The 14,830-nt window shown below is 38.3% G+C and overlaps 1 protein-coding gene across 1 annotated transcript; it reads right to left on the bottom strand.

The window, feature by feature from the left end:
- Nucleotides 1–588: 588 nt before the first annotated feature.
- On the bottom strand, nucleotides 589–2,382 carry LOC106376609. The gene is made up of 8 exons (XM_013816702.3): nucleotides 2,086–2,382; nucleotides 1,923–2,009; nucleotides 1,758–1,832; nucleotides 1,475–1,618; nucleotides 1,368–1,412; nucleotides 1,146–1,172; nucleotides 958–1,053; nucleotides 589–878 (listed from the first exon to the last, which is right to left on the bottom strand). Exons 1-8 carry the CDS (start codon nucleotides 2,278–2,280, stop codon nucleotides 678–680), a joined length of 870 nt encoding a protein of 289 aa, XP_013672156.1. The 5' UTR covers nucleotides 2,281–2,382; the 3' UTR covers nucleotides 589–677.
- Between the last annotated feature and the right edge of the window lie 12,448 nt (nucleotides 2,383–14,830).

Here is a 14,830-nt window from a genome sequence, read left to right as displayed (position 1 = left end):
AAATCTTGGGTTTTTTTTCTATGAACATAGAGAGAAAATGAAAGAGGTGTAGTTTGTGTGCAAAAGTAATGAGATATGAAGAGTAAAAATCGAAATTTTGGTGCATTAAGAGCTTCAAATTGGTTGTTCATGGTGGGTTGGTGTATTGATGGCAATGGTAATATTGTAAATATTTGATGAAGATGAGAAGATAGAGTAAACCATTTATTTTCAAAAAAAAAAAAATGGTATTTTCGTAAATAACCCGAATTTCTGAAATGAATATTACAAATGAAAGTTCCAAAATCATAAGTTAGTTTTGTGTTTGACTTTTTGTTTTGAGTCATATTTGAAAAAAAAAATCTAAATTAAATCTCTAAAATCATTTATAGTTAAAAATAATTTATAAAATTTCAATAATAATTTATAAATTTAGATATTTTTAATTGATTATATTTTCAAAAGTGATAGCCAACTTATATTTCAAGTAATTTTTTAAAAAATATAACGTTTTGATTTTTTCTACTTCATTTCCATGACCCACCCTCGTTGAGTTTAAGCCTGTAAAATAGTCTGGTCTCTCTTTCATAAGATTTTTGAGATCTTATGTGGTTTAAATTGGGTGTTTGCATATCCGGTAATGTATACAGTGTCTTTTAAAAGGAAGCTGAAGTTATTAGGAAGAATACAAAATTAGTTTACATATAATGTCTAGAAATTGCAGATTCAATGGCTTCAATACAAGCACCAATCGGTTTGGCTTTGGCCATTGCTTTTGCTAGTGAAACTCTTGCTTCATTGTATGAACGTAACAAAGATACAGTGTTGGAAGCAGCCCATCTGATATGAGCCGCCTTTTCCATTTCTGTGAACCCTCGCCATTGCAGAACATTGTTCAACTGCAAAATCAGATTTTTTTATAAAACATAAGAAATTAATCTCTCTGCATATGAGTAAGACATTTTGAGACGACATAACCTTGACAACATCGGAGTAGAAACCTTCCGAGTATCCGAAAAGCATATGTTCTGTTACCATTCCTCCAAGTATCACACAAGAGAAGTTGTTCAGTGTCTGCACTTACAGTTCCAACCACTCACTACAGAAACAGCTCTAGCTATGTAAATCTATATATCAATCACAGGTAAGTTTGAGATAAATATTACCTTGGACGATATATAGCCTTGACAGACCTTCATGGTATAAGTCAAAACATGTTAGTCAAGAAGATACACAATGATACATAAAAGATCGGTAAACCCGTAACATGGTCACAAATCCAGTCTTCTTAAAAAAACTCATCCCAAATAAACCACGGAAAGACACATTAATGACCAATAACCAGTAACCGAAACTTTCTATTGCAGCTTGAGTGTTTAGTTACATACCGAAAGATCCACATCATCTTTCATAAATTGGTTTGCAGCACCAACCTGCAGTAATAACAGGCTTGAGCATTCATTTAACATTTTCCCTATTCACCAAAACAACTCACTTGTTTGAGGAACTCGAAGCCCACAAATTCTACTCTCCCAGTTACACTGGCTACATTATCCCTCATAGCTTCCAAATTTGGTATTTCATAGCCTCTTGGAAGAACTCCAAGCAAATAACCAACCAGAAAATGGCCTGATTCATGCTACATACACATCCATAAGATAGATACATTACACAAGGATCCTATGACGAAATATAAACATGTTAAGTAGAAAGAAACTGGACATAGACAGCTAAATCACAAAAGAAAAAAAAAACTTATTTTGCTACAAGATTTTCACCTGAACAACAGCGAACCAATCTTCTTCAGAAGGAGAAGTTATAGCTTTGTGCTCTTGAAAATTTCTTACTGAATTCTGCAAATTAAAAACCAGTTTTGCTTAAGACAAACGACTCCAAAGGCAATCAAGAAACACTGAAAATTGGATAGCTAATAGTAAGATTACCGCTTCAGCAGAAACAGATTCAAAGCTTCTGGAGACTGAATCGATCAACCCACCCAATGTATCCAGTACTGGTGATTTCTTCGGAAGCTAAAAAAAATCGAAGAAGAGAGTTAATAAAAGAAGAAGCAAGAATGAAAGAGAGGAGATAGGAGAGAAGAGAGACCAATTTGGCAGAGGCGAAGGCAGAGAGGCAGCCATGTTTTCCCTTGAGTTGCTTGACGAGAGAGAGTGCAGTTTCGTACTTGCCTCTTGAGAGCTCTTTATTCACTCTCTTAAGTGCCTTCCGGCGACGATCCACCGGCGATTTTGCTCCGACCACCATGAGGTTGGTCGCTTGGAGATGAGAGGTGAAGCTCATATTGGTTTGTCGTTCAGGCAAAGGTGGGGATGTTGCGCAAATGGTAGAGCTATAGGCCTGGGACAAATCCAGATAAAACTCAGGGTACCCAGAACCGTGAAATTGATATTCGGATCCGGATTGGTGGTTTCCGGATATCCAGATTTCGGATATCCGTTTCGATATTCTATTACCCGTGGATATCCAGATCTGGATCCGTAAAAATAATTAAAAAAATATTTTTTTAAAAAATATGAATTTTTTTAATATAATACATAAATTAAATATTTATAAATATATTTATATATGTTTATAATATTATAAAACTTAAATATATTATTATAAGATTAATTCATGTATAAATATTAATATATCAAATATAAATATTAATGAAATTTAAAAACTTAATGTGTTTTAAAAATACGGATTCAGATATCCGGATCTAAAAATTAAGATATCCGGATTCGGATTCAGTTTGTACGGATCCAAGATTTTACTATCTGGATTCGGATCCAGGCACCCCAGATATCTTATTTTCAGAGCGGATCTGAAGATGATCTACGATCGAATCCGGATCTCGGATAATAAGTCTCAGGCCTACCATGTAGTTGTCCCTACTTATTCTTCTTTCATATAAAAATTAAAAATCTCTTCACTTTTATTATTATTGTACTGGAGGAGGTCCTTTGATGAGTCTGTTTTTACGTAAAATATAATTTTGTATAAATTTTTTTTTATGTTAATTTGAGTGTGAGTATGATTATGATGTTCCATACACCAAATTTCAATTATATAACTAAAATGATCAAATTCTTAGTGTTTTTGATGTTTTAATTCTGAATTGTAGGTTTGTTTGAGATCGAGATTTCTAATACCATTGTATCTTTTTGTGAGTGTTTATAAAATATTGAAGAATGAAGTTTTCATTTAGAGGAACTATTTTTCAAAGTTATTAGAATTGTTTTGCAGAATGTTAGTAATTGATATTATTAACAATTGTTGTTGTTTTTTAGGCATTTATTTGTTTCTTTTTTGTTATATTTTTTGGTTATATTTGCTTATATTATAAATTAATCGTACTAATTAGTTTATTAATAAGGAAAAATTGAAAATAAGAAATAAAGAGAGAAGGCAAAAAAACGACAAATGTATTATTTTAAATGGACAAACTAAATATAACTTCTTATACTTGAGAAATGAAAAAACTTTGACTAAATTATTGTGTCTTGACATATAAGACATCTTATGTTCATTCGGATCCAGTCAATTATGCATTATTGGTGATGATAGACATGGTTGCATTGCCATGAATTTATAACTTCACCTCTTACAATATTAGATAATAGATAAATAAGTTTTTGTTTGTTCAAATATACATAGAAGGCCTTTTAATTTTCATCTGATAAGCTCACTAACCAAATATTAAATATTGTTACGTCTACTTCAAGCTTGTGCTCCGTTATTGTGGCATATTTCTAAGTACTGTAACATAATTTATTTTATAACGAAGATGACCGGTTAAAATCTGAAGATGGAAACACTTAGCACATGAAAATGTTTAAATATGGAGTAATCAATAATCAAACTTCGTTTATGGTCATATTGTATTATTTTGTTGCCCAGACTTTTAGTGTAAATTTGATATTATTAGCATAAATAGACACAGCCAAACCGGTTAAAATATAATTAGCATAAATACACAATTAGATATACGGTTGAAACTCTATAAATTAATCTCGATAAATTCATAAACATAATATATTAATAAAAAAATTTGGTCCCAAGTTTTGCGAGTTCAAAATATGATATAAATCGATAAAATAATAAGATAATAATTTTTAGAAAGTCCTATGTAAACATATGGTCCCATTAAAATCATAAATTAGCAATCTCTCAATATATACATTTTATATAAGTAAAAACTAAAAATTATATTGTTGAGTTTATATTCACAGTAAAAACTAAAATTATATTTGCGGCTCCCTGCATAGAGATGTTTTGTTGACCTATAGTGTAAGCTTCATCATCAATGATTTATAATATAGTTTTATATGAGATAGACTCTATATTTTGCAATGTAAATATTGTGTTTTCATGTACCTGTTTAAAACCAGTCCAACTATGAGTTTTGTTTCTATTTTTGGATTGTCTTAGTTAGTCTCTTGAAACAAACAAATTTGTCCAATTACATTTGCTCTATTTGACAATTTAATTTTATTTTTCTTAGGGCAACGTTTTTGTATTGTAACCTGGGACGTAAATTATGAAAACTACTTCCTATTACAATTTTTTGAAACTACATTTTTAAGATTCTAATATACCATTTCTGTAGCTAAATAATAACTTAATTTTTTTTTTCATTTTTATATCCAGATACTAATTCAGATAATAAAACATCTTTAAAAATAAATAATCTTAATTGATCAGAAACACTCTCCTTCAAATTCAATGGTAAATGATTATTTCATATGCAATTCACTCATGTTCTAAATTCAATAAATTTCTTATTTGTAAGTCAAATTTTTAAAGTTGAATTATAGAATAGGGGATACAGCCAATAAATAATTGTACGACAAAATTCAGCTGTTTTTTTTTTTCTAAATAAAAAATAAGATGACAGATGTTCTATTCAGAATCATAATACTCATCAATTATCTTCGAATTGATTGCAAGGGCATTAGCAAACAATCCACCTTACTATTACTTATCTCAGCATTTTTCTAAATGCATAACAATGAAACTTATATACAAAAATATGGTAATAACTTTGATATATACGTTATGCTAAAATAAAATAAAATTGAAATTTTATCTAAACTTTTGAGACTATAAGCTAATATGTAAAACTATTGTGGTTTCTAGCATGATTAATATTGATTCATTGGTCCCTTATGTTTCTCATTACGTCCATGTTCTAAGAACTCAGATGTGGTCTCTTTTGCTTAATCAAACTCCATTAATGTGCTATCCTTTGGTACGACTGGATTTTTTACTGTAAACAACAATATACAATGCAGTGTGGTTCTCTTTGGATTTTGGAGATTCAACCTTTTGAGAGTGGATCCTACGTCTTCCACATGTATATATTAAATGAAACTGAATCTTGGGACTCTATGTTAACATAAATAGTAGCTTTAACAACACATCACACTTTGCAGTCTCCTTGAAATGTTACATGCTTGTAAGAAAGCCTCCCAAGTTGTTGGACTGCTGTTAGTATAGCTATTGCCGCTGCTTCCAGTGAGTAGTTAGTTTGATCCAGTGAGGAATTTCCTTGGAAGTACTTGCTTCCATCTTATACATTGTCTAACCTATTTATATTTTCTCATTTGACGATATCCATGACGTATCTTCTTCTTTCAAGTTTATATTCATTGCCTCCTTCCATATATAACTTTAAGTCCGTGATCGCATTCTTTATAAGGTAGATTCTGTGTTCTCTATTGTTTTCAAATATAAGCATGTTTCTCATTTTCCATATTCTCCACCATATAAACATATTTGTGCTCTCATCTTCATTCTCCTTTATCAATCTTATCAAGGATTCCAAGCTTTGCAACAAAATTATTGCAGAGCGAAACATTGTATTCGATAACTTCCAAACAGAGCATGGTTTAAGGTTTCATCTTTCTCTCCACATAGCTGACAGATCGGGTCTAATTTAGAGGCAGTCGGGGGAATTTATTGTCTAAATATTAAAGTTCTTTTTACGTGAAGGAGTTGTATGTATGGCAAAAAGATATCCTCATTATTAATTTAGGTTGAAAAAAAACTTAACCAATTAAGTATATGTTTGCAGGAAGAAAAAAAACAACACTGGAAGATGTAAAATGAAGAAAAGAGTCAAAGCTCAAACAGAATTAGGACGTTGCAAGGCTACTTCGGACGTTGGAGCAAGTGGGTTTTCATCTGATGATACTAAAGGTGGAAGAATTGTTAGAAAGAGAACCTTTGTGGCAATTGTAGTCTGAGTATTGCCTGTTAAGCTGTATTCAGATACCATGACACTGAACTTATGTGTCTGGCCAATGGTGTTGATTAAAGCTTTGGGGGACAAGCATCTCCTGGTCAGCTCCTAGGTTTTCATTAGCCTAACATTCCAGAAAAAGCAATGTGAAATTAAATAATCAATTGGTGATGTATATTTCGATGGCAAGTTACCTCAAAGTAGCTATCCTTACCAGTCTACTCACGTCCTGCATCACCAAGAAGGGCAAAGACTGGTCGTTATTGTCGTAGACAGAGATCTTCGCTAGGTACTTGTCAATAAGATAAAACATGAGTTAATTCCAAAAAAAACGTAACTTATTAGCAAGTTTAGATCTCATACTGTGCAAAACTGGTTACGTTAACGTTGCCACATTTTGGGTACATCAACGAAGGACCTCTGGTGGCCTTAGTTTTACAGTCACTGCAGGCAATGTACCTAGAAGAGTAACGTAGAACATAATCAGCTGTGGCCATGCATGAAAATAAAGCCTTGCAATCGTGTAAAAGGTGGTGATTTTAGTAGCTACGCTTCTCGTTTTGAATAAGAAATCTAGAGCAGTAATTTTACTTTTGCAGATTCCTGCTTGATGTAAGCGAATATTTCCCTAATAGTCATTGTCTCAGCTTTAGTCAATACCACCTCATTAACCAGATAAGCAATCTCTGGGTTAGAACCCAACCTGAGACAATTACAAAACATTAGCTTTGCTAGTCGCTGGAGTGAGGCTACATTTAAGCATCACTCGAAAATGTCAAAACATAAAACTGTTGCATACATAAACACTAACCAGTTCAAATAAGATGGTTGGTTGGATATCATAGTCCATGAAAACCCTTGAGGATGACACTGAGCTGAGGGCGAGGGTACCTGTTTTTGTTGGTATGATCACTAAAAATAACACAAAGTATGATGAGTAAACACAACAGCAAGATGAACATAACACCAACCATTCGTCAATTCACTACTTGAAGAGCACACTATTCTGATTTCTGCATAATCTAATACTGTAGCAGACACGTAAAGCTCAAAAGGCCAACCTAAATATTCCAGTTACAGCTCTGTGAAGTTTAAATAGATAAAGAACAAAACATTTCCCAAGTTTTACATGAAAAATAGAAGCATATACGTTTCTGTAATGATGATGAAATAGCTATCACATTGGCAAACAATGCGTCGATGACAAACAGTATGGCAAACATTTAACTCAATGATTAACATAATACAATGAGTAATCAAAAACAACAGCAAGGTGAACATAAAATATTAAGCAGTGATCAACTTACTGCTGTAAGAGTTCACTATTTTGCAGAAGTCAATACTGTAGCACAAACGTAAAGCTCAAAAGGCCAATCTAAATATTTCATTTGAAGCTCTTTAAAGTTAAAATAGATAAAGAACTAATAATTTCCCAAGTTTTACGCCAAAAATATAAGCATATTCGTTTTTGAAATGATGATATAATACCTATCACATTGGTAACCGGTAACAAATAATACGGTAAACATTTTAACTTTACGATTAGCAGTGAAGTAGTTATGCTATAGTGAGAAATGGTACCTCCTAGACGTTTTGTGTTCACCGGTCTTCATCAATAGGGAGGCGAATATGATCAAAGACAGACAAAATAAAGCTGTATGAGAAAGAAACGGTGAAACTGTGATCATCGTTTTGCTTTTGGCACCGTAAATAATCGTTCATGTTTGAGATGCGGCATGTATATTGAGCATGGCTTGATGATACGATTACAGTGCCCTGTAGGAACATAAATTAGTAAGTGGTTTTGGAGATTTCTTTAGACACAGATGTAAAAAAATTATGAGAAAACACACACACCTGTTCGTCCTTAATGAGGAGAAGTTCTAGGCCAATAAGAGACCCTCCTTTTGCAGCGTTTCTCGCCTCTGAGAAATGTATCAGTTGGAATTGTAGTTCCGATTCTAATGAACCTTCTGGCATGACCTTGAAATTAAAAGCTACGGGAGACTTACCGGTGGAGACATGTGAGTTGCCGTTGGATTTCATCACCACAGCTCAAGATATTTTGACGGAGGTTTTCGGAGATTGTTTGGAAGTAAATCTTGACGAACCGGTTAGCAATCTATATACGTGAAGAAAGAGAGATGAAATGATAAAGAAGACATTAAAGAGGTCATAACTCATTGATGATGGAGAGCTCACGGAGCTTAGAAAAAAATACGAATTGATGAAGACGAAGTGGAAGAGTGGGGGAGATGAACTTGCTCCAAAGTTAGGGTTACACAATATTGGGATGGATGTGGGTCGAAAGTAAATGCAAATAAGAAACCAAAATGTACAAACCCAAGATATGAACTCAAGTCGTCGGAAATAAGTGATGTGGCAAAGACACTATTTCTTATTGGCTGATTTTTTCAGCTGACGTGGACGCGCTTAAAGGATTTGATATCATGCTTTTAGTATTGTTAGATAATCAAACTTCATTTATGGTCATATTGTATTATTCTGCTGATCAGACTCTTAGTGTAAACTTGTTTTAATTAACATAAATAGTCAAACCCAACCGGTTAAAATATAAACTCCAACTCTTTGGTTTGTAGTACACTATACACTATTTATTTAAACTGATCGTGTTTATGCTCATAGGCATATAGAATCAAATCATTTAATGACATCAAGTAAACATTGATCCAAATAGAAATTATATATATAATAAGATCAACTTATTTCTTATGTATGAACTCTCAGAACTTATGAGAAAAGATTGTTTGTATTCACTGAACAAAGTATTACAGAGACGTTAAAGGACTCTCTCTCCCTACTACAACTTTGATCAATCCAATGATAAAGATAACAAACTACTCTCTCCTCTCTTTTATAGACTCCTAGGATCTCGTGAATGCCCACAAGCATTCTGCGTTTCCTCAAACGTTTGCGAGTCACGTCAGCACATCCTCGACAGGCCATGTGCTGCAGATCTTCTTGATAACGACCTTTATTCCTTTATTCTTACTCGACTCTACTCGCTAGCCAGCTGTCCCTCTCCTCATTTCTCAGATGTTTGTCCTCTTCTCCTATAGTGAAACAGGATCGGAGGTCGTTCTGCTTCGTACGTATCAATACCCTGCCCTTCGAAATTGACCTTGTCCTCAAGGTCAAACTGTGGGAACTGATCCTTCATCACACTAACTTCTTCCCATGTGCAGTCATGAGCCGACAACCCTTCCCATTGAACTAGCACCTCCTCCTGCTGAGTTTTCTCATTCCTTCTTTTCTTTAATACCGCTGCAGGCTCAGTTTCCAGCACCCCTTCCGACGATAATTGTGGTGGTATAGCCACAGTCTCCACCAACTCTCCGACCATCTTCTTGAGCTGTGAGACATGGAACGTTGGATGTATTTTGGTACCTTCGGGCAGTTTTAACTTGTAAGCGACACGCCCCACTTTTTCCAATACCTCGAATGGTCCATAGAACCTAGCAGACAGCTTCTCGTTAATGTGTTTGGCTAGAGTGCGCTGTCTGTAAGGACGGATCTTAACCAACACCATATCTCCCACTGTGAATTCAACCTAACGCCTTTTGATGTCTGCCTTTTCCTTCATCAACTGCTGAGAGCGATGGAGTTGCTCCTTAATGCTATCCAACATCCTATCTCGCTCTTTCAACTGTTCTTCCAACTCTGCATTAACCGTAGACCCGTTCTCATACCTCAACAACGTCGGAGGTACTCTTCCATACAGAGCTTGGAACGGCGACATCTGAATCAAGTATGATAGGAGGTGTTGTAACTCAGCTCAGCCCACTCCAGAAACTTAGCCCACGTTCTTGGCTTATCCCCTGCGTAACACCTCAGATACGTCTCCATACTTCTGTTGGTTACCTCAGTGTGCCCATCGGTTTGTGGGTGATAAGCGGTACTGAAGCACAACTTTGACCCTGACAGCTTAAATAACTCCTTCCATAACGAACTTGTGAAGACCTTGTCTCTATCCGATACTATTGTGTGAGGGAAACCGTGTAGTTTGATGATCCCATGCACAAAGAGTTGCGCGATTTCTGGCGCCGCGAAGGGGTGTTTGATCTTGATGAAATGTGCGTATTTCGTGAAACGATCAACCACCACTAACACTGCGTTGAAACCATTCGATTTTGGAAGTCCTTCCACAAAATCCATCGAGATATCCTCCCACACCTGACCTGGAATCGGCAGCGGTTGAAGCAACCCCCCTGGAGCCAGTGTGGAGTATTTCTGTCTCTGGCAAGTCTGACACGCCGCCACATACCTCCTTATATCCGTCATCATTCCCCTCCAGTAGAACAACTCTCCAATCCTCTTCTGAGTCTTTAACATTCCTCCGTGCCCTGCCATCTTACTGTCATGGTGTTCTTTAAGGATCACCCCCACTAACGGTGAGTCTCTAGGTAGCACTAGTTTCCCCTGCCTCAGTAAACGCCCTTGTACCCAAGAGTAGTCAGGGTGTTTAGAAGGGTCCTCTTTGAGCTCCGTTATTTACTTTTGCAACTCCACATCCTTGTCAACCTCACTGCCAATTTCTTCCAATTGTAAAGCAGTTGACACTGATACCGCATACAACTCCGAGATCTCAGTCTTGCGTGATAAGGCGTCCGCTGCCTTGTTCTCCAGCCCTGGCTTGTAAACTATATCAAACTCGAACCCCAACAGTTTGGTGAGCCAGCGCTGATACTCCATGTTGATCTCTCGCTGCTCCAGCAGGAACTTAAGACTCTTCTTATCAGTCTTTACTACAAACCTTCACCCCAATAGGTAGTGTCTCCATTTGTGCACAGCGAACACTATCGCCATGAGCTCCCTCTCATAGACTGATTTGAGCTTCTGGCGAGCAGTCAACGCTTGACTGAAATATGCTATAGGCCGCTGTTGCTGCATCAATACCGCTCCCAACCCTACACGAGACGCGTCTGATTCTACCACAAACAGCTCCTCGAAATTTGGCATCGCCAAGACCGGGACAGTGGTCATGGCTTCCTTCAACCCCCTGAATGCTTCTGTTGCTTCCTGGTTCCAAAGAAACTGATCCTTCTGTAACAGAGAGGTCAAAGGACGTGCTATACTCCCATAGCCTAGCACGAATTTCCTGTAGTAGTCGGTGAGACCAAGGAACCCTCTCAACTCTTTCACTACTCTTGGTACTGGCCAGTTAACCATAGCTCGTATCTTTTCTGGATCTGCCGCCACCCCTTGTGCTAAGATCACATAACCCAAATACTCTACCTTCTCACAACCAAAGTGACATTTCTTCCTGTTTGCGTAGAGACGGTTCTTCTCCAGCAGCCCCAATACAATCTCCAAGTGCCTCTCATGCTCCTCCCTTGTCTTGCTGTAGACTAGGATGTCGTCAAAAAAGACAAGGACAAACCGGCGCAAATGAGGTCTGAATACATCATTCATAAGAGACTGGAACGTTGCTGGAGCGTTGGAGAGCCCAAATGGCATGACGAGGAACTCGTAGTATCCGTCGTGCGTGCGGAAAGCTGTTTTTGGAACATCCTCAGCCTTTACCAGAATTTGATGGTAGCCGGAGCGGAGGTCGAGCTTCGAGAACACCACGGCGCCATGGAGCTCATCCAAGAGTTTATCGATCATTGGTATTGGGTACTTGTCTGCTATGGTGACTCGATTGAGAGCTCGATAGTCTACGCAAAACCTCCAACTTCCGTCTTTCTTCTTCACCAAAAACACCGGACTTGAGAATGGGCTATTGCTTTCCTTTATAATCCCTGATGCCAGCATCAGACTGATCTGCTTCTCAATCTCCGTCTTCTGTGCTTGAGGATATCGGAATGGTCTGACACTAACGGGACTGGCTCCTGCCTCCAGCAATATAGCGTGCTCCTTCCCTCTTGATGGAGGCAGTCCTGTGGGTTCTTGAAACACCCCAGCGTACTGCCCCAACACGGCCTGCCACTCCTGATCGACGGTCACGGGAAATCCCGTTTCCCCAGCCTGCAATCCTCCAAACTCCACTATAATACCCTATCCTTCTTCCTCCAACGTTTTCCAGATCGACTTCAAAGACACTCCTGCTGAGTGAAGGCTGGGATCTCCCTGTATCAGAACCCACTCCCCATCCAACCTGATTTTCATCCTTTGCAGTTTCCAGTTAACTCGCATTTCACCCAGTGTGTCGAGCCACTGTACTCCCAAAATCACGTCTGCTATACCCAGCTCCAGAGGCAGAAAACTCGTGTGAATGGTACAATCTTGCAACTTCAACTCTACTCCCGTAATCACCCCTCTCCCTTGCACTTTAACTCCACCAGCCACCATTACCCCGTAGCGTGTTGTGTTCTTCGCTATGAGTCCCATTCGACTAGCCATCTTCTCCGAAATGAAATTGTGAGAGGCGCCGCTGTCGATAAGGACAGTCACCTCCTCTCCTCCCAACTCCCCTTTTAACTTCATCGTGCGAGATGAGGTCAGACCGACAACGGAGCTAATTGAGACCTCTGCCACCACTGCCTCGACTTCGTTCTCCTCCTCATCTAGCAGCTCACACGGCTCTTCGTCGAACACCTCTTCCTTCCCATCATCGTGCATAATCAACACCGTGAGTTCCGGCTTGGGACACTTGTGGTTCCGGAAGAACTTCTCGTCGCAGCGAAAACAGAGACCGGCCGACCTCCGTTGCTCGATCTCTGTCGGCGTCAGACGGCGAAACGGAGCCTTTACCCTATTGTGATAGGTCGTAGTCTTCCCCGCAACCCGTTTGTCCTTATGCGGTGACAGGCTTGACGTGTAGTTGGGCTTGGACTTTTGTTGATTAGGCCCATTAAAGCTCAACTTATTAGTCGTCTCGTCACTGCGGTTATTGGGCTTCAGGTTACAGCCTGCTAAACTGGGGTAGGGTTTCGAATCGTCTTCCCCGTTGTCTCCCTCCCATTCTTCCACCTTCCGAGCAAAACTCATCATCTTTTGCAACGTCTTTGGCTCGAACATCCTCACTCCCGCTCGGATGCGTGGTTTTAACCCATTCATGAACGCCATTTCCAACATCGCGTCTGTCAGCTCCGGTGCGTTTGTCGCCAGCGATATAAACTCCCGACAGTAGTCTTTGACAGACCCTTCCTGTCGGAGGCGGAGGAGCCTCTCGCCGGCTGACGTATCTCTCGCCGTCGAGTATTGCTCCAACACCCTCTCTTTCAGCTGACTCCAACTCTGGAATGGGTCTCTATCACGCTCCCAACGATACCACAAAAGTGCGTCTTCAACGAAACACATCTTCACCGCTTTCAGCTTCTGTTCCTCCGTGAACTCACTGATCTCAAAATACTGATCCGCCCTTAGCACCCAGCTATCTGCTTGTTCGCCATCGAACAAGGGTAGCTCAAGCCGGCGGGCCAATCTTTTGTTCCGATAGTCGTCCTCCATCTGACTGGATCCCTGAGAAAACGCTCCCTTCCTCTCCGATCATTGGTACCAAGTTAATAAGATCAACTTATTTCTTATGTATGAACTCTCAGAACTTAGGAGAAAAGATTGTTTGTATTCACTGAACAAAGTATTACAGAGACGTACTCCTGCATGAAAAAAAACAAAGTATAATTATTAAAACTCCTCTGAATCAAACATAGACTACCCAAAGATGGGGAAACCCAAAAGGAAAATAACGTACTCCTGCATGAAAAAAAACAAAGTCATAGCATTATTGAAAACGTAAAACTGCGGACTCTTGTCAACGCGTGCCTTCTTGACCGCTTTGGAAGCAGCTTCCGCTGAAGGCGTCTTTGGCTTTTCACCATTTGGGACTGTTCCCGTATCCGGTGTTGTCTGCTGAACGTTACCACCAGTCTCAACCTTAGCAAGATCCGTATTGTCATCTGGCTTGTCGTCCCCATCATTGTCGTTGCCAAAATGGGTTTTAGTCTCTCGAACCATCACACAAAATGGCAGCCACAAACGAAAGCCCGGTCTACATTGAGAGAAAACTTCGAAGTTTATCCTATAAAGAAGATTACTGGTTTATCTTTTAAAAAAATGAACCCTACGCTTATGTATAAGTGTTTAGTTCATGATTCTAGAAGCTATTTTACATTTCCACTTCGTGTAACCACATGATCACGCATTGATAAGTTCTTTGAACCGATCGATGCTTGTGATGGATTTTATCGGCTTTACGGGTCAGGATACTTATTGCGATCTGTTTCTTGGGAAATATAAGCTGAACCAATAAAACACGTCTAACTTCTCTAAATATGTAAGCCTAATAATGAGCATACCAACTCTTTTACTTGTTGTATTCGTTTTTCTTAGCTACAAACAATACAAAGAAGTGAAAGTTTTCCTAACCCGGTCTGAAGACGTGAAGCATCTAATCGTGTTTCCACCAATAACTTTGATTCCTTTATCACCAAGCGGCTGCAAAATCACTGCCTAGCAGAGAGAAAACTAATATATCTTGCCACATAGTTCACAAAGGGTCATTAATTCCACAACCTATGAAGTATAACAACCAGTCCTAAACAAACATGTGTAATTGCATGTAGAAATGGCACCTCTGATCTCCCAGGATAAAGAAAAAGACTGGCCAAGTAACTTTCTGACAAAACACTGAGAAAAGTA

The sequence above is a fragment of the Brassica napus genome, chromosome C1, assembly GCF_020379485.1.
Source record: "Brassica napus cultivar Da-Ae chromosome C1, Da-Ae, whole genome shotgun sequence".
In the NCBI taxonomy this organism is placed as follows: Eukaryota; Viridiplantae; Streptophyta; class Magnoliopsida; order Brassicales; family Brassicaceae; genus Brassica; species Brassica napus.
Note: the sequence above shows the minus strand (reverse complement) of the source record. Positions and strands in the feature narration are given on the sequence as shown.